The sequence below is a fragment of the Urocitellus parryii genome, chromosome 4 (genome assembly GCF_045843805.1).
Source record: "Urocitellus parryii isolate mUroPar1 chromosome 4, mUroPar1.hap1, whole genome shotgun sequence".
Taxonomy (NCBI): Eukaryota; Metazoa; Chordata; class Mammalia; order Rodentia; family Sciuridae; genus Urocitellus; species Urocitellus parryii.
In genome coordinates, this window is record NC_135534.1 from 89,547,536 (window position 1) to 89,568,702 (window position 21,167).

Below are 21,167 nucleotides of genomic sequence, written 5' to 3' on the forward strand. Positions count from 1 at the left end.
CACCAGGGCAACAGCACCTTTAGAATGATTTTGCAGTCAAACCAACTGATGGTAAAAGTTCTATTCTATTCTACATAGTGAGCCTCTTTATATTGGTTTATTAGAATGAGGTATGGCTGCTCAAAAATGTCTTTATACCTTTGAGAAATAGTCTTGTTTTTGCTTATTTTTCTCAAAATGAATATTTTAAAAAGAAATTCTAATTTTTATATATCATGATTCTTTTCATTAATTTTGCCAGTCAATTTTTATTGAAAAATTTTAAAAGTCTCCTCTTCCTCTTAATATATCTCACATGGCCATTTGTTCATGTATTTTGAGTTCACATGGAGCGCCCACTAAGCTCTGTTCTCATAACCTAGGATGCTAGGGACAAAGAAATACACACACCAGTTCCTCTTGATAGCCATGCACATTTTAATTTTAGGTAATTTTATTTCTAGAGTACTATAGTATTTTTAAAATGCTAAATAGATTTATTTGCAATGATTCTAAAGTCTGGTGAATATAAAAGACAATTTGAACCTTCCACCCTCTTATTCTTATCAACAGTTTGCATCCACCTCTGAAATTTTTATCTAGGATAACAGAAATACTCATACCTTCAAATTTCTACTTAAAAAATAGGTCATATCATCCTGTAGATTACTTTTTTCACTTAACAGCACATTATAAATATCCTATGTCACTATCTCTTATTTCAGGGACACAGACTTCTCAAATCTTTCTGTTAATCAATTCAACTTCACTGATTTTCTCTATATAGGATCTCTTCAAAATTTTTATTTTGTCTTTCTTGATTTTAATCAAATTTTTTTCTGATATGCACTTTTTATCAATGATTCAGTGCTATAAGCTACATGAATATATTTAATCCATTATTTTGGTATTGGTTCACAGTAGTTATATATGACATTAGGATTTATTTTTACATAAATTATAAATGCATGGAGTATTGTTTGCTCCAGTTAAGTCCCCAGTACTTACCCTTACCCTCCCCCTATTCCTTTTTCTCTACTGATCTTTCTACTTACTTACATTTTTATTAGAGAGAGAGAGAGAGAGAGAGAATTTTTTTAATATTTATTTTTTAGTTTTCGGTGGACACAACATCTTTATTTTATTTTTATGTGGTGCTGAGGATCAAACCCAGCGCCCCGAGCATGCCAGGCGAGCACGTTACAGCTTGAGCCACATCCCCAGCCCTGCATTTTGTTTTTTATACTTAGTGTCTTCTGGATGTACATAATGATGAGATTCACTGTAGTATAATCATATATATATATATTGGAAAATTAGATCTGATTCATTCCAATGTTTTTCCTCACCTGGTCTCTCTTCCCCCACCCCATCAAACCTCTTCTATTTCCCTGATCTTTGTTTTATTTTGATGGAATCCCCCTCAATTTCTTCTCTCCCTTCCTCACCTTCCCTAATTTTAGACTAGTTTCCATGTGTCAGAGAAAACATTTGACCTTGACTTTCTGAGTCTATTTCATTTAGCATTGTAGTCTCCAGATCCATCCATTTACCAGCAAATGACAAAACTTCATTCTTTTTCAAGGATGAATAATACTCTGTTGTTTATGTATACCATACTTACTTTGTCCATTCATCTGTTTAAGGGCACCTATGTTCTTTCTAATCTGGCTATTGTGAATTTTGCTGTTTTAAATCTTGATGTGATTGCATCCTTATAGTATGCTGATTTGAGATATTTGGGATATATACCAAGGTGTGGGATAGCTAGATCATATGGTGGTTGTACTCCTAGGTTTTTGAGGAATCTCTATATTATTTCCAGAGTGGTTGTATAATTTACAATCCCACTGACAATGTATTACTATACCTTTCCCCCCACATCTTCACTTATCATTATTTGTATTCTTGAAAATTGCCATTCTGACTGGAGTGAAGGGAAATCTTGATGTGGTTTTGGTTTGCGTTTCCCTAATTGCTAGAGATGTTGATTATTTTTTCATATATTTGTTGACTTTTCATATTTCTTCTTTTGAGAAATGTCTGTTTAGTTCTTTTGCCATTTACTTATTGGATTATTTGGCTATTTAGGCTTTAAGTTTTTTGAGTTATTTATTCTCCATATTAATACTCTCATCTGAGAAGCAGGTGGCAAAGATCTTCCATTCTGTAAGCTTTTTCTTCACTCTTAATTGTTTCCTTTGCTGTGCAGAAGCATTTGGTTTGATGGTGTCCCATATTGATTTTTTATTTTATTTCTTGTGCTTTGGGCGTCTTGTTAAGGAAATTGGCTCCTGTGTCCTATGTTGGAGTGTTGGGCCTACATTTTCTTCTAACGTTTGTAGTGTTTCAGGTCTTAATTCTTAAGTCTTTAATCCACTTTGAGTTGACTTGGTGCAGGGTGAGAGATAGAGATCCAGCTTCATTCTTCTACATAAGGATGTCTAGTTTTCCCATCACGATTTGTTAAAAAGACTACCTCTTCAACATATGTTTTTGGTATCTTTGCAGTAACAGATAACGGTATTTATGTGGGTTTGTTTCTGTGTCTTCTTTTCCACTGGTCTTTGTGTCTCTTTTGGTGCCAGTACCATGCTGTTTTTGTTGCTATAGCTCTATAGTATAATTTGAGATCAGGTATTGATGATGATGCTCCAACATCACTCAGTTTGCTCAGTATTGCTTTGGCTATTCTGGGTCTCTTATTTTTCTGTATCAATTTTAGTGCTGCTTTTTCCAATTCTGTGAGGAATCTTTTGACATTTTGATGGGGATTGCATTGCATCTGTTCAATGCTTTTGGAATCATCATTTTTAAATGAAAGCCCATCTTAGATTTTTATTAATTTCAATTATTTTCATTTGTTATTATTAGGGAATATTTTTAAATATTGTAACTATACCATTATGATGAAATTTTTCATTTTAGTGCAATAAGAAGTTTTTAAAAAATTTTCCCCAGGTGTCACTTTGCATTTTTAAGAGCTTTTTCTTTATGTAAGTAATCTAATTTGATTCATGTTCTACCACCTTAAAAAATAAAAATAAAACAGACTTAAAGGAAACATAACTAAAAATGGACATCATTTGCTATCTTAGTAATCTAGGAACCTTTGGGGATATTTTAGTGCACTGAGCATGTTTTGAATTATTCTGATTATGAAACAAAATGTAACATGAGTTAAATCCTAACCATAGAGCTTACAACAGAGAAGTGATGTTTTTTGTGACCCAATGAATCATCTTAAAATCCTCATAATGTTGTTTTTAGAATCCCTGGGAGAGGATATATGAAAGGCTTTAACATAATTTTGTACTCACCATCAAGATTCATTCTTCCTGCATTCACTTCTGTCATCCGAGAAAGACACACAGCAAGGGATAACATTCCTTGTAGGAGTAATGTTTGGGATCAATGTAATGTACTTTCTATGAGGGATCTGTTTTTCTTAGTAAGCAGGTTGATGTGATAACTATGCTTGTGAACCTCCCTATTCCACTTTTCTCCAAAAATTAAAAGTCAGACTTCAGCCAAAATATTTGACGAATTCTTGCAACCACTGTGCAGTTCAGATGAGAAGGCACAGTGAACACAGCCAGCTGAAAGGCCATCTGAATCCAACATCAGCACTTACCCTGATTTCCTCTTTCAGTGTACTTAAATGAAGCAGGGTTCAACTTTGTGAGAAAATGCATTCAAGCTGTGGAAGCAAGAGGTGAGTGTGGTCTTACAGGTACCCCATTACTGTTGTGTGCCCCAGGCCCACATGGAAATTTCTCAGAGGAGAAAATGAAACTGCATTTTTAAACATTAACATGAGATTAATTTTAAGAATGATATACAAGTATAAGTTACATAAATACATAAATAGGTGTACTTTGAACTTCAGTTTACTAATATTGCACTACTTTTTTGTATTTTTTCCTAATTAACTTCTTACTAATGGGCTATGTATGATTTATTGTAGTAAGCACCTCTTTAATTTTTTCAAGCGCTGGGGAGGTGAGATGTGTAAGGAGCTTGTCTTCACCCGTTTTCTGCCCTATTTTCTTTCCCTTAGTGATTGAAGTCAGTGCTTCCTTTTGGCACCCTTCTTCATACTGATCTTGACCTCTCTTGAAGCTCACTCCAGTTCGTTTCAGTTCCAGAAAAACTGTCTAAAACAATAATCGTATTGGGATGTGAAGTTTTGTAAACTTATGTTCACAGTTTTGGTGTAGCCACTTAGAAGTTTTGAGAGGTTAAGTAGGTTCCTTGAATTCTCTGAAAATGTTTCCTCTCCTTTAAAATGAAGATATATATATATACACACACACACACACATACACCATAGGACTAGTTAACACGCAGGACTCCTTGACTGTGAAGAAGTGGAAGGTGAGGAATACTGGTCATCTCTCCCCATCACCGATGCCTTTTTTTTTTATATATATATTCAAATAATGGTGACTAAAGCAGGTGTACTTTGCTACTTTGAAGAGCTTCAGAGACTTTCAAATCACTATTCAGTGTCAGCTCTGAGAAATACATGTCTGATGGATGTTTCCAGGATTAGTTTTCTAAGGTCAGACTGCAAAATTGAATAAGTAGCTTTCAAATGCTGTATAGGCATATGTCAGAGTTTTTAACATTCTGTACTTGGGAAGCTGTGTCTCAAGCCATTTTCTTGTGATTTTCCTTCCCATTAGGCATCACCATTTTAGGACTCTACCGAATAGGAGGAGTGAATTCCAAAGTTCAAAAACTCATGAACACCACATTTTGTAAGTTTTGAATGAAACAAAAGCTCTTAATTAATTTTTTGTATTCTTATAGGCAACCCAAACTATAAGTGTCTTTGAAATATAGATGATTGTTTTTCTTTGAGTCTTTTCAAATACTTAAAATTGATGTTTCTAGTCATTTTTTTTTTCTTGTGAAGGGAGTGGCAGGAGCAGAGAGGGGACAGAGCTGGAGATTGAACCCAAAGTCTCACAGCTACTAAGCACATGCTCTGCCACTGAGCTATACCCCAACTTCTGAACTGTTCTTAGTATTCACCTATAATTATATGAATAGTCAGAATTTCAGGGCATTTTTATAAAGTTGGACTTTTTCCCCAGGGTTCTTTAGCTTGCAAGAGATACAGTAAGATGCATGGATTCTAGAATCAGATTACCTGACTTGAAATTCCAGCTCAGCCACTTGAAATCTTTGTGACCTTAGGGAATTTGCTTAACTTCTCTTGCCTCCTCGTTTATAAACTGGGGATAATAGGGCCTCTTAAGAATTAGGAGAATTGAATATGTTAATCTAGACAAAGCACTTAAAAACATGCTGGGTACCTATTAAGCACTCTGTCATGTTAATGGTTATCAATAATTTGACTGAGGGAACTCTTATTCACTAGATATTTTTGAGGTGTAGGCTCAGAATGAGCTTCCTTTAGTGATCCTAAAGTTAACTATCAGTGTCCTCAGAATGCCTCTCTCTTTACCTACTTATTCCAGTGTCCACTTTTATGATGGTGCAAGTAATATTTTGAATTGTAGAGGTTAAACATCTTGTTTTTGTTCTTTCCAGCTCCAAAGTCCCCTCCTGACATCGACATTGATATTGAGCTGTGGGACAATAAGACCATAACGAGTGGGCTGAAAAACTACCTCAGGTGAGGGGGATTGAACTTCTGGCACTCCGGGTACTGCTCTCACTCCCCTTTGAGGGCAGCAACCACATGACCTTAAGGGGACTGTTCACCAGCTCCACTACTTAGCACAAGGTCTTCCCTTAAGGTAAAACTGCACAAGACCGTAACACCTGCAGCCAGCATTCTGGAACTGGCATTTGCCTGTTGCAGTAGTGATACCAGTGAGTTAGATTTTTTTGTTTCAGATTGAATTTGTATGTGGGGTTTTCACAAATTTTTTAAGCAAATAGATATCATTTTTTTTTTTTTTTACAAAAACTATTACTCACATAACAGATTGGTTTTGTTCCTAAAGTTAGTTCTCATGAAGTGGAAGTTTTCTCTCCCCACCTCCCCTTTTAATACAACTGTGGTAAGAAGCACTAAGAGTCATTCATGTTTTTGAGGTCTGCATTTAGGGCTGCCTGGAATCCCTCTACTAAGACCTTGCCATACTATCTAATCACCCACTTTTTATATTTTTATTTATTAATTTTTAGTTAACAAAATATAATCAACCATTAAAAATTTCTGGGGTGGGGGCAGCAGTGGGGACAAAAGGCACTGCCATTCTAAACACACTTTGCCTTTCTGTTATAGGTGCCTTGCAGAACCACTGATGACTTACAAGTTGCACAAAGATTTTATTGTTGCTGTTAGTAAGTACACTTGCATCTGATGCATATGATTGATTGATGTATTTCTATGCTGTATTACGTAGACATATAGATTTAAATCCCCTAATTGACTTCTTTTTTTAATCCCCAAATCACTTATGTCAAAGAAAGAAAGTGATAGGGAGAGAGGAAGGATGGGAAAAGGAGGGAACTGTGAAATGAAATTGACCAAATTATGCTATGTACATGTATGAGTATGCCACAGTGAATTCCACCATTATGTACATCTATAAAGCAACAATTAAAAAAACAATAAATAAATAGAGGGAAGACCGGCAGAGTATAGGAAGAGGAATATAGGGAGAGAGGAAGGAAGAGAAAGTGAAAGGTCCAGGGATCGAAATAAAGCAAATTATCTTCCATGAATGATTATGTCAAAACGAGGTCCACTGTTACCTATAATTATAATGCACCAGTAAAACTATTAAAGTTGTCAAATGATATGTAATAGCTTATAGTATGATTTATAAGCCAAAAAGAATTGCAGAATGAACTCAGTATTTTGTCACTTACTAAGATCTCATTGGGATGACAGTCTGGTATGATTAGAAAAGGCCACGAAAAATCCTGATTTCATTTTACTTGAGTGACCAATGGCAACTTCTTGTGAGGGCAACTTTATAGTTAAATAATAGAAACTGCAAATGTGTACAGACAGTTATGCCACTAAAAACGCTTCTGTGCTATATTCCTAAATTTGGAAAGAAGCGTCCAATATTTGGGGCCAGCCGCAGTACTCACACCAACCCATTTCTCTGGCATTATGTGTATTTGTGGTGATCACATACTTTTCACATTTTCTTAGATCTTGACTATGACAATATTATATGAATAGGTAGATTTTAAAAATGAATAGTTAGATTCAAAAATTTGGAGGCATAGGGGTGGGAAGAAAGTTACAAACTGGTAACCCGAGTAGTAGAATGTGCTTTCCATCCACTGAGACTGAAGTGCAGATTGCTATCTGAGCCCATCACTACATGTAACAGTTCTAAGTTGACATTCTATTGTTAGATTCTATGAGTCATGACTGCATTTAAGAGTATTTTTCATAGTCCAAGAAAGAAATCAGTTGCATTAGTTTTCTGCCACATATTATAATGTCACAGAAGATGTTGTCTGCTGATGAAGGTATCAGATAAAGTTGAGCAACTTGGGTTTTCAGTTAAGCATTCATGACCAGCACCATAACCTTTAAACACCTGCGCTGCTTAGCTTTCTTCTGAAAGCTCTCCATGCTGCATTTCCTCCAAAGAAACCCATGTTTTTAAGATAAACTGGACCTGAAAAAATATAGAACCCCAACCCCTCATGTTATTGACAAGTAAATCAAGATCTAGAGTGGGCAGGTGACTTGTCCAAGGATGCTAGTAAATTTATGGCAAAACACGGACTTCCAGCTAGTTGTCTATGGTTTTTGTTTGTTTGGGGTTTTTGTTTTATTGTCCTTTCTGACTCTTAACATAGAACCCTTTTATACAAAGAGATTTTGTTTCACAACAAGTAGCATTTGAGCCAGTTGGCTAAAATTTGGCTAAAGTGGTTAAAATGAACTGGTTGTGTGGATACAAACTTTTGGTCGCAAGTTTTTGTCTACTTGCTTCTGTGGCAATGGTGATCATATATTCAGTACTATGATGTTTAAAATATATCCCAGGAACTGTTAAGTCGGGAAGTAACATTTTTCTTCTCACTCTTTCTGAAGGTTCTTTCCTCTCTGATCTTTGTTGTACCTCTGTCTCATTCTTATCTCCCTTTCCATTCATATTTTCTTATGGTACATTTGGTCACCTAGCCTTGGAGTGACTCGCCTTTATACATGATCTGCCTTTCCATGTACCTTTCCTCACCTGGTATCTAAATAGCTGTACCCAGAATCATCTGGGCCTCTGTTTATATAATAATATCTTAGAAAAGGCACTCTTTTTGTCTTTGAATCTATAAACTTAAGAGAGGAATTTCGGCTTTCTTTGTTTGCCTGGGGTTTGATCTCTAGGAGGTTTCTATTTGGTCGTGTTTCAGGCACCATCGTACACAATTGGTCTGTACTAATTGCTATAATTCACATTTGTAAAGGTTGTATTTGCCCTTGGTTGCCAAACCCAAGCAGGTGATGAGTTATAATTGTACAGAAGCATGTAGTTCTGTGACTAAGAGCACATGTGTAGAATCTGTAGAACTGAATTTGTTCAGCTACTTCCTGACTTCATGACCAGGAACAAGTTACTCCTCTTCTCTAAGCCTTAGGGAGTGATGATAATAGAACTATATGAACAAATGCTTGTAAGGCATGAGAGGTGGGAGTATCAATAATGTTAAATTACCAATATTTATGTACAGATTTGAATGCAATTAAAACTTGAGCATTTGCAACCTTTTTTACATCATAGAATCAGATGACCAGAACTACAGGGTGGAGGCTGTACATGCACTGGTGCACAAATTGCCGGAGAAGAACAGAGAGATGCTGGACATCTTAATAAAGCACCTGGTCAAGTAATTCTCCAACTTATATTGTTTATTTAACTACTTGTTCAAAGTTAAACTTGTTTATGACTTTATAAGATATATGGTAGTACAGTATCATTACCATTATAATCAGTCCATTGACATGTATGTGTATACTTTTATGTTTCTAATATGCAAATGAGTATGTTCTTTGCAACTGTTAAGCTAAGGATAAAACACATATGTGTCAACTTCAAAATGTGTGAAGGAGTATGTAGGTTTTTGCCTAGTTCTTTTAAGTGTATGGTAACCATGATTTTGAAGACCAGTGCTATTACTAATGTAATATGACTGCATTACTAAAGTTAGCAAAGTTCCTAGGTCAAATATTAGATTTCTTCTCTGGATTCAGTGTCTCTTGTTCTCTGAAAACTTTTCTGACTTGGCTGTTAGTTCATCAATTCTTTGTCAATAGGAGATAGATAACCAGTTTAATAAATATTATTTTTAGTCAGAGGTTTCCAGAGAAACAAGAAGAAATAGGAAGGAAAATGGGAGGGAAAGCAAAATTGAGAGAGAGCAATTGATTTTAAGGGATTGGCTCATGCAATTGTGGAAACTGGAAGTTTGAAATCTGTAGATCTGGCTAGCAGGCTAGAGCTTCAGAGAAGAGTGAAAATTTCAGCTCAGTAGCAGAAAGATCCATAGCATAGAGGGAAGGGAACAGGAGAGGGAGGAGTGGAGGAAAAGGGGACTGACTTATAGCAAATTATATTCTATGCTTTCATATTACATCAAAATTAATCCTAATGTTACATATAACTAAAAACCAATAAAAATTAAAAGTAGAAATTTATAGCTCAAATAAAGAGGCTGTAGGAGACAGAATTCCTTTCTTCTTTAGGAATTCTTTTTTTTTTTTTTCCTCCTGAGACCTTCAGCTGATTCAAAGAGGCCCACCAACCTTATGGACAATAGTCTGTTCTATTTAAAGTATAGCCATTTAAATGTTAATCTCATCTAAAAGTGCTTTTTCAGAAACATCTGGGTTGATTTTTGGTCAAACATCTGGGTATCATGGTCAAATTAATCATTAGATGTATCTACCTTTCTGGAGTTGTAAGATAGACATATACAACACACATTTAATAACAAAGAAGTTTTTTTTTTAACTATGCTTCTGGAAACAAAAGTCTAAATTCAGTTTTAAACTTACTGAAAAATTACCTTAACAGCACCATTGACCATTTAGTAAGGATAGTTTTCATCTAAATAAATACCAAAAAAAAATCATCAAAAAAATTCTCTCCTGCTTACCACAAGGATTTCCCTAATTTATGCTCATTTGAGCCATGCACATTTGAAATAATATTGCATAAACATATTAATAATTCTTATCTAACTTTCAGGCTTTGAGATGTGAACTCTCCCCGCACACACTACCACCACTTGAAATAAAAAGGAAATTCACTAGAAACAGCATCATTCAAAGTTTATCATTAACTATTGACCCACAGCAGCACTTCTCTTAACTAATGAGCAAAGGACTCACTATCCTTGAGTTCTTCATGAAATTCAGCCACACTATTTATTATGCATTATCTTGCCTGTATTTAAGGTAATTTTCTAGCAAGCCTTTTTAAATGTGCTTTTAAAAGCTACATGAATGTCACATAAAATGTTTTTGCTTAGTTAGGCAGAATGTTAGATTAACTTAAGCTTTACCCATAATTTGTCTATGTGTGGTTTTTATCCTGGGAGTAGCAGGAAGAGTATTTGCCCATAAAACAGTGTTTGGAAATTGTCCATCCTTCACCACCATTCCTGGGTCTTTCCTGAACTTACAATAGGTCAAATTCAAATGTATAAGATCCTGGGTTTGCTCCCCAACACCATGCATGCGTGCACACGTGCACACTTGTAATCCCAACTTCTCAGCAGGCCAAGGCTAGAGTTTGAGACCAGCCTGGGCAACTTAGCAAGATCTTGTCTGAAAATCAAATTTAAAAGCTTGCGGGGGGGGGGGGGGGGGGGGGGCTGGGGATGTGGCTCAAGCGGTAGCGCGCTCGCCTGGCATGCGTGCGACCCGGGTTCGATCCTCAGCACCACATACCAACAAAGATGTTGTGTCCGCCAAGAACTAAAAAATAAATATTAAAAAAATTCTCTCTCTCTCTCTCTCTCTCTCTCTCTCTCTCTCTCTCTCTCTCTCCTTTCTCACTCTCTCTTAAAAAAAAAAAAAAAAAAAAGCTTGCGGGGATCGTTTCTCAGTGGTAGAACACTTTCTTGGTGTGCACAAATGGATTCTACCCATTACCTCTGAAGAGTGGAGGAAAAGGATCTAAAAGGTTAAGTCCCACTGAGTGAGCAGCCCTTGTCGGATGTGTCTCCAGATCTGTGCTGACTTGCTGTGGGAACTGCAAATAAGCAACAGAACCCTTGGTAGCTGAAAACAAAACAATAACAAATAAACCAGGGAACTAAGTTGAGATTTTAAAGATTAAAGCACCAATTCCAAATCCTCATTAATTAGATTTGAGAAATAGCATAAATTATTGCTTCTTTTTTAAAAATCCCTTGTGTGTAAGGTAAGGGAGGTGGTCTTTAAAACAACGGCTATAGTGTCATTTCTACACTTAATTTTTAACATTTAAAAATATCATCACTTAAATTTTTTTAATATCGTGTTTGAAGGGAAATTATTTATTGAGACATATAACAAAAATAGTTGTGGAATTTCTTTTGAATGCAAAATAAAAGTGAAAATAGATACCTCCTAAATGAAAACCTTTGAATTTTATACATATATATTTGCTAGTGGTATTAAATGTATATCTCTCTTTAAGATGTTTTTACTCCCAATAGTCAGGTAACCAAAAATTTTTACCTCTCTGCAAATCTAAAACAAAACACATCTCCTAGTTCTTTTTGGAACGACTTCTAAAGCACATGATTTGCTTTGTGTATTTGGGTGCTCTATTATTATGTACAAATATGTTTATAATTGTTATATATTCCTGTTGTATTGACCTTTTTTTCATTATATTTTATCTTTATTGTTAATAATATTTCTTGTTTTAGAATCTATTTTGTATGACAATAGTGTAGCCACTCTTACTTGCTTATGATTGTTGTTCACTTAATATCGTTAATCCTTTTTTTTTTTTTTTTTTTTCAGGCTGTCCACTGTAGAATGCCTACAGTTGGACCTCATTTTTTTTTTAAATCTGGGCTGATTAGTTTATGTCCTTTGATTGTATTGTTTAATCCATTCACATTTAATGTTGTTGTTGTTATTGTTATTGATTATGATGGCACAGTTTGACCTATGTCTGAGGTTTTTTCTTTTCTCTATAGATTGTGTTTTTTGTTACTCCGTTTCATGTTTACTGCTTTATTTTCCTAGTGGATATTCTAGTGCTTAACATATACAGTGCTTAACATATACTGCAGACTTATATTAATTCCAATGAGATGTAGAAAAATTATTCCTATATAATTCAATTTCCTCTTTCTCCTTTTTGTGCTTTTGTGCACATGTTATATCTACATACCTAACAAATCCAACAATTCATTGTGATAATCACTACTTTATGTAATCTATTGCCTTATAAAAGAGCTGAGGGAAGAAAGAAGAACAAGTATACATTTATAGAGTTTAATATGACATTCTTATTTACTGTTTCTTCTTTTTTACTTCTTCCCGTGGATCTGAGTCACCCCCTGTGTTATTTTTAGTCCTATACAGCCTCACTCTTACCCACCTCCTTTGTGCATTTATTGTCATTTCATGACATCTCTAAATGTTGTAGTCCAGTAGTACAGGTGTTTGTAGCTGTTAAGTAACCCAGGAGAAGGAATGTTCAATGAAGAGAAAATTGGTCATCAAAATGCTCCTTCTTGTATGTAGCATATTCATCAACTCTGCTCTTCAAAATACATCAAGGTTTTAAGTTTTCCAAATTTACTCCTGAGCCTAATATTAATGTTCTTCCATTTTATTTGCATTATACAACTATGATGTTTTGGTAAATATGCCAAAAGTCAATTTTATATTAAGGGAGAATAGTCTATTGAGATCCTATTTCAGTTAAATTCATTATTTTATTTGATACTCTCAGCAGCCCTAATAAGAATTGGTAAATGTAACTTAAAGGTGAGAAAAACAAAGCCAAGAGATATTTAATAACTTGGCCAAACGTGACTCAGCTTCTAAGAAATGGAGCCAAACTTTGAATCCAGACAGGCTCTGTGTTTACATGCTGCTTTCCATAGTAGGTTGCCTAATGCATATCTAGAAATTAATATGTAATGGTCTGTTATAGAAAAAAGGAAACCTGGATTGAAACTCTTTCTTTTAACTTAAAGCCCTTTTAGCTAGTGCTTTTTGTGGGGTGGGAGGAGGTAAGAGGGGTACTAGAGATTGAACTCAGGGGCATTTGACCACTGAGCCACATTCCAAGCCCTATTTTTTTTTTTTAAAGAGAGAGTGATAGAGAATTTTTTTTTAATATTTATTTTTTAGTTTTCGGCGGACACAACATCTTTGTATGTGGTGCTGAGGATGGAACCCAGGCCGCACGCATGCCAGGCGAGCGTGCTACCGCTTGAGCCACATCCCCAGCCCCAAGCCCTATTTTGTATTTTATTTAGAGATAGGGTCTCACTGAGTTGCTTAGCACCTTTTGCTGAGGCTGGCTTTGAACTCCTGATACTCCTGTCTCAGTCTCCCAAGTTTCTGGGATTGCAGGCATGTGCCACTGAGCCCTGCTTAGCTGGTGCTTTCTTGGGCTCTAGGGGAAAAATTAGTCAACGTGATGGAAGTCAAGTCTTTCAGTCTTGTGTCTGGATGACTTACAGGTTTTACAATTTTTCTCATAAGCTGAATAGAATATTTTCTAATTATTAAACATTTAACTTAAGATGTTTTTGTTCTTAATTTGCAGAGTATCACTACACAGCCAACAAAATCTCATGACTGTCTCAAATCTTGGCGTCATATTTGGCCCAACACTGATGAGAGCCCAGGAGGAAACTGTAGCTGCCATGATGAATATAAAATTTCAGAATATAGTGGTTGAAATTCTGATAGAGCACTATGAAAAGGTAGGCTGGATTTTTCCGTGCAAGTAGAAAGTTATATTTTGTGCTTTTAAAACAGATTTGGCATTTGTATTGTCTGTAAGTTTTACATTGGGGTTTGAGAGTTCTATAAATTGCCCACCTTATCAGTGTTGTAGAAATCGCTTTTTCACAAGGACTTCAATTTTTTGTTGTTGTCGTTCAGTAGTTTACTGCTTCTTCACATCCTTCAGGGGCTTGTTTCCTTTTCTCCTACATCATTTACTTTCTGATGTTGTCTTAGCATTTGTGTAGTCAGTTTCTTACTTATATTCAGAAGTGCCTTACAATCCATTTTGTGGCTAAGTCTCTTTTAACCTTCACTCTCAATCCTGTTGGAATGATCCTCCTAATTACATAGTAAAGTTAGTATTCTGTTTTTTCTCTTGTTAGGAATACTTGAAGTCCTCTATTTCTAACCTCTGAGGACCATTTCCTTAAAAAGTGAGGTCTTGGAGTAACTATGAAAACAAACTAAAAGCCTTGTGAGAGAGAATGACCACATCCCTCTACTTCCCAGGATCCCTTCCTGGACCCACAGAAGAATGAATGTCCTGAACCAAGTGTAATGGCACACGCCTGTAATCCCAGCTATTTAGGAGGCAAGGAGAGTACAAATTTGAGGCCAGCCTTGGCCACTAAGTGAACTCCTGTCTCAAAATTAAAAAAAAAAAAATTAAATGGCTAGGGCTAGGTATGCTCAATGATAGAGCTTCCCTGGGTAAACGTCCCAGTATCAAAAACAAGAGTCCTTAGTAACTTAGGTTGCAAACTCTCTCGCAATCCAAGACTACACAGCTGTGTCCAGTGGCTGTGCTCACTCCTCTGTGCAGCTGGTCACATTCCTTGACAGTGCAGAGCCAACAGGCTGACATCACCTTGTCCTGGAAGCAAGAAGCCATCTGTTGGAGAAATGACACAGATTGAGCATCTTTTACTCAAGACATGTTCTTCCAAGATAAAGGTAGAAAGAGAATATGACTGTAAAAAGAATTGATATGTCTCGACATAGGTATTTATTCATATTTGTAAAGTCTTTAAAGCTTTTGGAAGATTCTCTGAATGTCACTGTTGGGATATGAACCAGAATAAAAAGGGAAACCTAAAGAAGAAATATTACTTGCTAAAGGGATAGGAAGTTATCATTCCTCCAGGACACTCATATTTTTGGTCTCAAGCATCTCTTGTAGTTCTAAGATGATTAAGTAGCTCTGAAAGCTTGTTTGATGATGCACATGGCAATTTCACCCTTTTTTGACCTCAGTTCATTTTTCTTCTATGTAGATTTTTCATACTGCCCCAGACCCAAGCATTCCTCTTCCTCAGCCTCAGTCTCGTTCTGGATCCCGAAGGACTCGAGCAATATGCCTCTCCACGGGCTCCCGGAAGCCTAGAGGGAGGTACACACCATGCCTGGCAGAACCTGATAGTAAGTGTGCCTGGTTTTAGGGAGCTGCTTTGTTCATTGTCTAGTTCATCCTGACCTCACTTCATTGGTAATTAAGTAAAAAGAGAAAAATCTTCTCTCTCACACTCTTCCCCCAATACCCCCTCTTCTAGCATTGATACACTGTCAGCAGAGTTATAAGGTTCCCTGGATAAGCAAATTCATTATTGCTTCAAAAGAAAAGAATAGTTTGCTTAATGCTTTTTTTTTTCTGTAGCTGTGATTAAGTACATTGGGTGCTACTTTGTAGCAGGTTTTGTCCTTTTGTCAAAATGGTAGATAAGAAAGCAAGAGAGTTGGACTGACACAGTCATTTTCTTTCTTTCCTTCACATTATGTTCTTAGAATATCATCTCTTGGCTGTCAAAGTGTTTGATAGAGAAGAAATAAAAAGAATATCAACACCACATATCACCACTAACTTCTTATTTGGGGCAGTGTCCCAAGGTAATATGAATGGCAGCCTGAGTCCATGGCATACATTAAATGTGATCTTTCTCATTTTATTTCATATCCGCAAAGCCCCCAATTTTTTCCTACTGCCAATATGTAATAGAATAGAGTCTAGTAATTTTTAATTCAGAAGTATTTAAATGCTTTATTATGGTTTCTCTGATTTTTTGTTATACTTTCCTTTAGGAACATTAAAAAACAAAAGTATTTAAGCAGCGAGTTTCTTATGTTGCTGTACTTTAGCAAGAAAAAGGAAATATCCTTTCTTTGAAAATTGTGAGCAATTTGTAATTTCCTGACAACATTTAATGGTGCCTTTAGAAGGCAGAAATATGTCTTTAATATACTCCCTTCTATTTTTTTTTTTGTAATATCATGAAGGAATCTTATTTCTCTTACTTCTGGGTCCTATTTCAATGGCAAATTTTGTCTGAATTCAAGTCAGCTCACTTATCTTCAAGAAGTAAAGTTATTCAATATGGGCAGTTGGTTCATAGGTACGTGCAGAATCTTTCTACAATAGTTTTGAAACATGCATTCACCAATTTCAAATGCATATTTTAAAGCCTTTCTCCAGTACTGAGGACTGCTCTTCACACCAAGCAGTGGCCTAATACATCAAAGGGGTCAGGTGGCCAGGGAGTTTGTGGTGAGCTGAGAAAAGGAAAGCTTGGAGGCATGTTATCAACAGAGAGCTGCTGTTGCTTTTCCATCTCTCCCTCCTGCTCCTCCTCAGGTGACTCCTACAGCAGCAGCCCAGACAGCACACCCATGGGTAGCATTGAGTCGCTCTCTTCTCACTCATCTGAACAAAACAGCACTACAAAGTCAGCCTCCTGCCAACCCAGGGAGAAATCTGGAGGGATTCCCTGGATTGCAACCCCATCATCTTCCAATGGACAGAAAAGTCTTGCTCTCTGGACAACTAGTCCTGAATCAAGTTCTAGAGAAGATGCAACCAAAACGGATGCAGAATCAGATTGCCAGAGTGTTGCCTCGGTCACTACCCCAGGAGACGTTTCCCCACCTATAGACCTGGTCAAGAAGGGGCCTTATGGTCTTTCAGGACTGAAAAGAACCTCTGCTTCCTCTCTCAGATCCATCTCTGCAGCTGAAGGTAAGCCAGATTGGAGCATGTACAAGATGTCATTGTCTTAGTGTCATTTGCTGGATTACTCAGCATGATTAAGCAGGGATAAAGTTAATGGAGGAAGCTAATGATGCTTATCTACTTTGTTCTTGAGCTTGGATTTTAAAACTTCGGTGCACTGTACTTTTTTCCTGAAACTTTCCATCTCTGTGAGGTGATGTCTTTGTAATTACAGTAGATTTTGATCTCCCTGAGTGATGGGCTGCTGTGCCCAAAGAACATTCTGTACCTTCCCGTTTAGTCTTGGAGAAAAATGCTTCCTTTTGTTATGCACATGTACTGTGTTATTGCTATTATTTTGTCTAATAGCACCTTGCCTGTTTTCTTGGGCTTTCTTTTTAGGAAACAAGAGCTACAGTGGATCCATTCAAAGCTTAACTTCTATAGGTTCCAAGGAGACAGCCAAAGCCACACCAAACCCAGAGCTGCCTCCAAAAATGTGCAGGCGGTTAAGGCTAGACACTGCCTCAAGCAATGGCTATCAGCGACCTGGCTCCGTGTAAGTGAGAGTTTGTATTTGCTGGGTCTCCCAGTAGTGCATGGGGCTTGAGTTCGTTCTAAAGAACCTTGGGAGTTCATAATTAAATACCCCATCTGTACAATAGGTTCATTCAAAGAAAGGGGTCCATTCTTTTCTAACAGTGATGTGAAAGTTATTGTGGGCTTAGAATATATAAACAACCTCAGGGGGGCAGCAGTTCAAGCACTTTTCCTTGAACAGAACCATGGCTTAATTTAAGGACATGAAAATACATGTATAGTCAAGCATATTGAACCTAAAACTGTCCTATAAAAAGCTATGCATCTATTTCCCAGCTCCCCACTTTCTGTTATCAGGATAGCTGCTCTCTAGCTTGAAGGTTGGTTTTCTCTCCTGTCTACCCTGTATCTCCCCTACCTGAGTTCTCACTGATTTAAAAAAATTCAAGAACAAGGGACATGAAAGACAAAGGGAAGACAGTATTTGTGGTCAAAAGAAATGACCAACAATGTAAAGGACAAGGTGCATAGCCGGGAACAGAAAAGGGCAAGTTTCCATCTCTTTCATTTTGTGTTCCTGAGAATGCTGAGCATTTTCTAATGCTTTGTGAACTCTTATTGGGTATCTTTACTTATATAATCTCTTTGAAGTCCACTATGTCCTTCTGAAACAGGTAACATAAACCCCATTTTAGAGAGGATAAGAACTAATTCCTAGAAAGTTCAAGAAGTTGGTCCAGGGCCTGAGATGTAGCTCAGAAGTAGAGCATTTGCCTAATTCAGGTCCCTAAGTTTAGGCCCCAGGACCACACACAAAAACAAAGTTGGTCCACACACTCTCAGCTAGTAAGTGGAAGGGCTAGGATCCCAACACAGGGCTCTCTAACTTTAATTCTATGCATCAAACTCATTTTTAGTATGGTATTCCTGGCATTTAATTATTCACTAATTGTCCAGTAAGACTTTCTTTTTTTTCTCTCTCTTTTTGGCACTATTAGGGGATTGAACCCAGGGCCTTGCTCATGCTAAGCAAGTGCTCTACCCTTTTCTCAATCTGACATTGTACTAAGCCTGTTCCCATAGGAACAGTGTCCTAAATTCATTTGTCCATCCTTGTCTTTGTCAAAAACCTTTAGTTGCAGATCGAGTTCAATACCTGTTATTGCTCTTTGTCAGAAATTCTGTTATACACACACACACACACACACACACACACACACACAGTACATATACATCTACTTCCTAGTATGTATAGTTCTAACCATTAAAGGAAATTAAATTTTAAGTCAATCTGACCAAGAAGATAAGAGAGTATAAACTCCATTCTTTGTAAGGAAAGACAAGAGTAACTATCTTATGATTTTACTGATTTAGTTAAAAATGTAGAAATTTAAATGAGTGTGTGTTCGGTATTAGGTATAAGTCAGCCTTGAGATTATCAGATGGCTTGGCTCTGTGAGAAGAGTTTGTCAATTAAAGGAATAATAGAGATTTAAAAATCCAGTTTAGAATGTCATTTAAGAAATTCAGTGTTCTATTCTGGTAAATGCAGAGTGGATCATCGAGTGCCCTGATTTTGTTCTATCTCTAGTAGCCTCACCTCTTCAGGTAGGAGCTGTCCTCTCCCACGCACCTCAGAATTCAAAACGAGGTTTGAGTCCACAGATATATTCATTGAAAGTATTTTCCAGGTTTATCCTTTCCACTTTGTAAGAAATATGTTCCCATATAAAAAACACATGAAATCAGTATTGTTTTTTCTTAGCTCTCAGAATGAACAGTAGTTCCTCTCCTGTCCTGTTGATTTCATTCTTTGATTCTTTCCTTGTGGCTCCATAGGAGTCAATAACATGCTGCCTGAGGGGAGCAGAGTGAGAAGAAAATGGTCCTTTTACTATTCCCTCAGTTTTCTGAGGTAAAAAGGATAAGAACAGTACAAGCCCCATGGGAGGTAGCTAGAGGTTTATTATTGTCTGATACTCTGTGAGCTGGAGGGTAGAGCTAAATATATTTTTCACATTAAAACAAAACAATCGAAATCTGGTTTCAGTTTTGTGAATTAGTCTTTTGTCAGTTAGTCTTTTTTTTAGTTGTTATTTTGTTTAATTGATAACCCTGAGTTCATATTGAGCAGAATGATTTTCTCATTGACTTTATGAAATGTACATTTTAAAATTGTTTTTCAGAGTGGCAGCAAAGGCCCAGCTGTTTGAAAATGTTGGTTCACTTAAGCCAGTTTCTTCTGGGCGGTAAGTTCTCAAAAACTATAAACACATTAAAAAATATTAAACTTGTGGTGACATTGTTGTCATGTATTGATGGGACACATTGTCTGTTACAGCTCTGCCCTGAGCTTTGCAGGTGGCCACATCCATGTGTACTGGCCCTTTACCAGGAGACCCTGTGTGCAAATAGCTTTTAGGGTCTCCTATTGTTACAGTGATGACTCATTTGCTAAAGTCTCTGTGAAAGAATTCTAAACAGATTTCCTAAAAGACAAAAATTGTCATAAGTCTTTATACATGCTTGATTACATTCATTTGGGGGACTATTTTCAGAAGCACATCCTTAGCTTTTAAAAGTTATAAAAGTTTCTCTGGAGGAATCTTCATGGACATCCATTGGGAAATATGGTTATTCTTAAGGACTGCTGAGGTATTGTAGAGCTAATTGCCCCAGGCGCCTTTGGTTTCTGAGTGCAGAACTTCATTCTGTTTCTAGACTTTACTTTCCACTTCATTGTTAAAAGGAAATGAGTTGTTACATCTTGTTGCTATTAATGTGCTCACTTTTCAAGATCCTGCTTTCTTCTTCCTTTCCTAATGGATTCTTCTAATCTATAGTGGGCTTTGGTTTTTAATTTGAATAATGACATTTCATAAAGCTGGAGGTTTTCTAATATTTTATTTTTAGAGGTTGTTGAAAGAGCATGTAAATGACAGAACTTGAAGAGCAAACTTGATTTTTTCGTGTGGTTGTACTAAGAAACTTTTCAGCTTTCCACGTCTGGTAATTGAAGCTCTGGAGTAAAGGAATCAGATAATCAGCTATTTCTTATAAAAGTCAACCAAAGAAATTTTTATCTATCTTATAAAAATATATGGACTTTTTCAGCAAGCATTTATTAAATACTAACACAGTACAGGGTATGGGCTAGTTATTAAGGATAACAGTAACCCTCAAATTCTTTTTAGTTTTATAGAAAGCTGAACTGGGCCTTCACATATTAGTTTTTGGATTTTTTTGGTTTTTCTTCTTTTTTTTTTTAATTCTACAGAGTAAAATCACTTTGGTATCTTACTAGTGCATGGTCAGTGGCTCCTTGCATTCACATAGCCAACCCAGAACATTTTCATGCACTTTACCCATGTGTTTATCTTCTTCCTTTTTACCAGAATGTGATGAAAAGCAAGCTGTTGCAGGTCAGCACAAATATCATTTCTCTGAGATTGTCAGTTTTAGCCCTTAGTGTGTAGGATTTAATCTTGACACTGTCTTGCCAGGTGATTGAATTGCTCCACTAGATGGAGCCCTTTTATTAGGAAGCTCTAAACAGAGTCCTCTCTTAGTATTCAAGGGAATTAGTTCCCAGATCCCCCCACCCCATGATTCCCAAATCCATAGACACTCAAGTCATTTATATTAAATATGCAGTATTCACGAATAGCCTATTTATATCATCTCGTATACTTAAAAATCTCTAGATTATTTATAATATCTGATATAGTATGAATGCTCTGTAGATAG

General features: G+C 36.5%; 1 protein-coding gene across 2 annotated transcripts in view; it reads left to right on the forward strand.

Moving 5' to 3' along the window:
- The window catches only part of Arhgap42 (Rho GTPase activating protein 42), a 258,977-nt gene that overhangs the window by 224,708 nt on the left and 13,102 nt on the right, over positions 1 to 21,167 (forward strand). For both annotated transcript variants that reach the window (XM_026392469.2, XM_026392470.2), the window contains exons 13-22: positions 3,632 to 3,694; positions 4,668 to 4,742; positions 5,542 to 5,626; positions 6,245 to 6,303; positions 8,712 to 8,817; positions 13,716 to 13,875; positions 15,175 to 15,319; positions 16,527 to 16,907; positions 17,283 to 17,439; positions 19,607 to 19,669. In XM_026392469.2, coding sequence (XP_026248254.2) covers positions 3,632 to 3,694; positions 4,668 to 4,742; positions 5,542 to 5,626; positions 6,245 to 6,303; positions 8,712 to 8,817; positions 13,716 to 13,875; positions 15,175 to 15,319; positions 16,527 to 16,907; positions 17,283 to 17,439; positions 19,607 to 19,669 — 1,294 coding nt within the window. The remainder of the gene's footprint in view (positions 1 to 3,631; positions 3,695 to 4,667; positions 4,743 to 5,541; positions 5,627 to 6,244; positions 6,304 to 8,711; positions 8,818 to 13,715; positions 13,876 to 15,174; positions 15,320 to 16,526; positions 16,908 to 17,282; positions 17,440 to 19,606; positions 19,670 to 21,167) is intronic.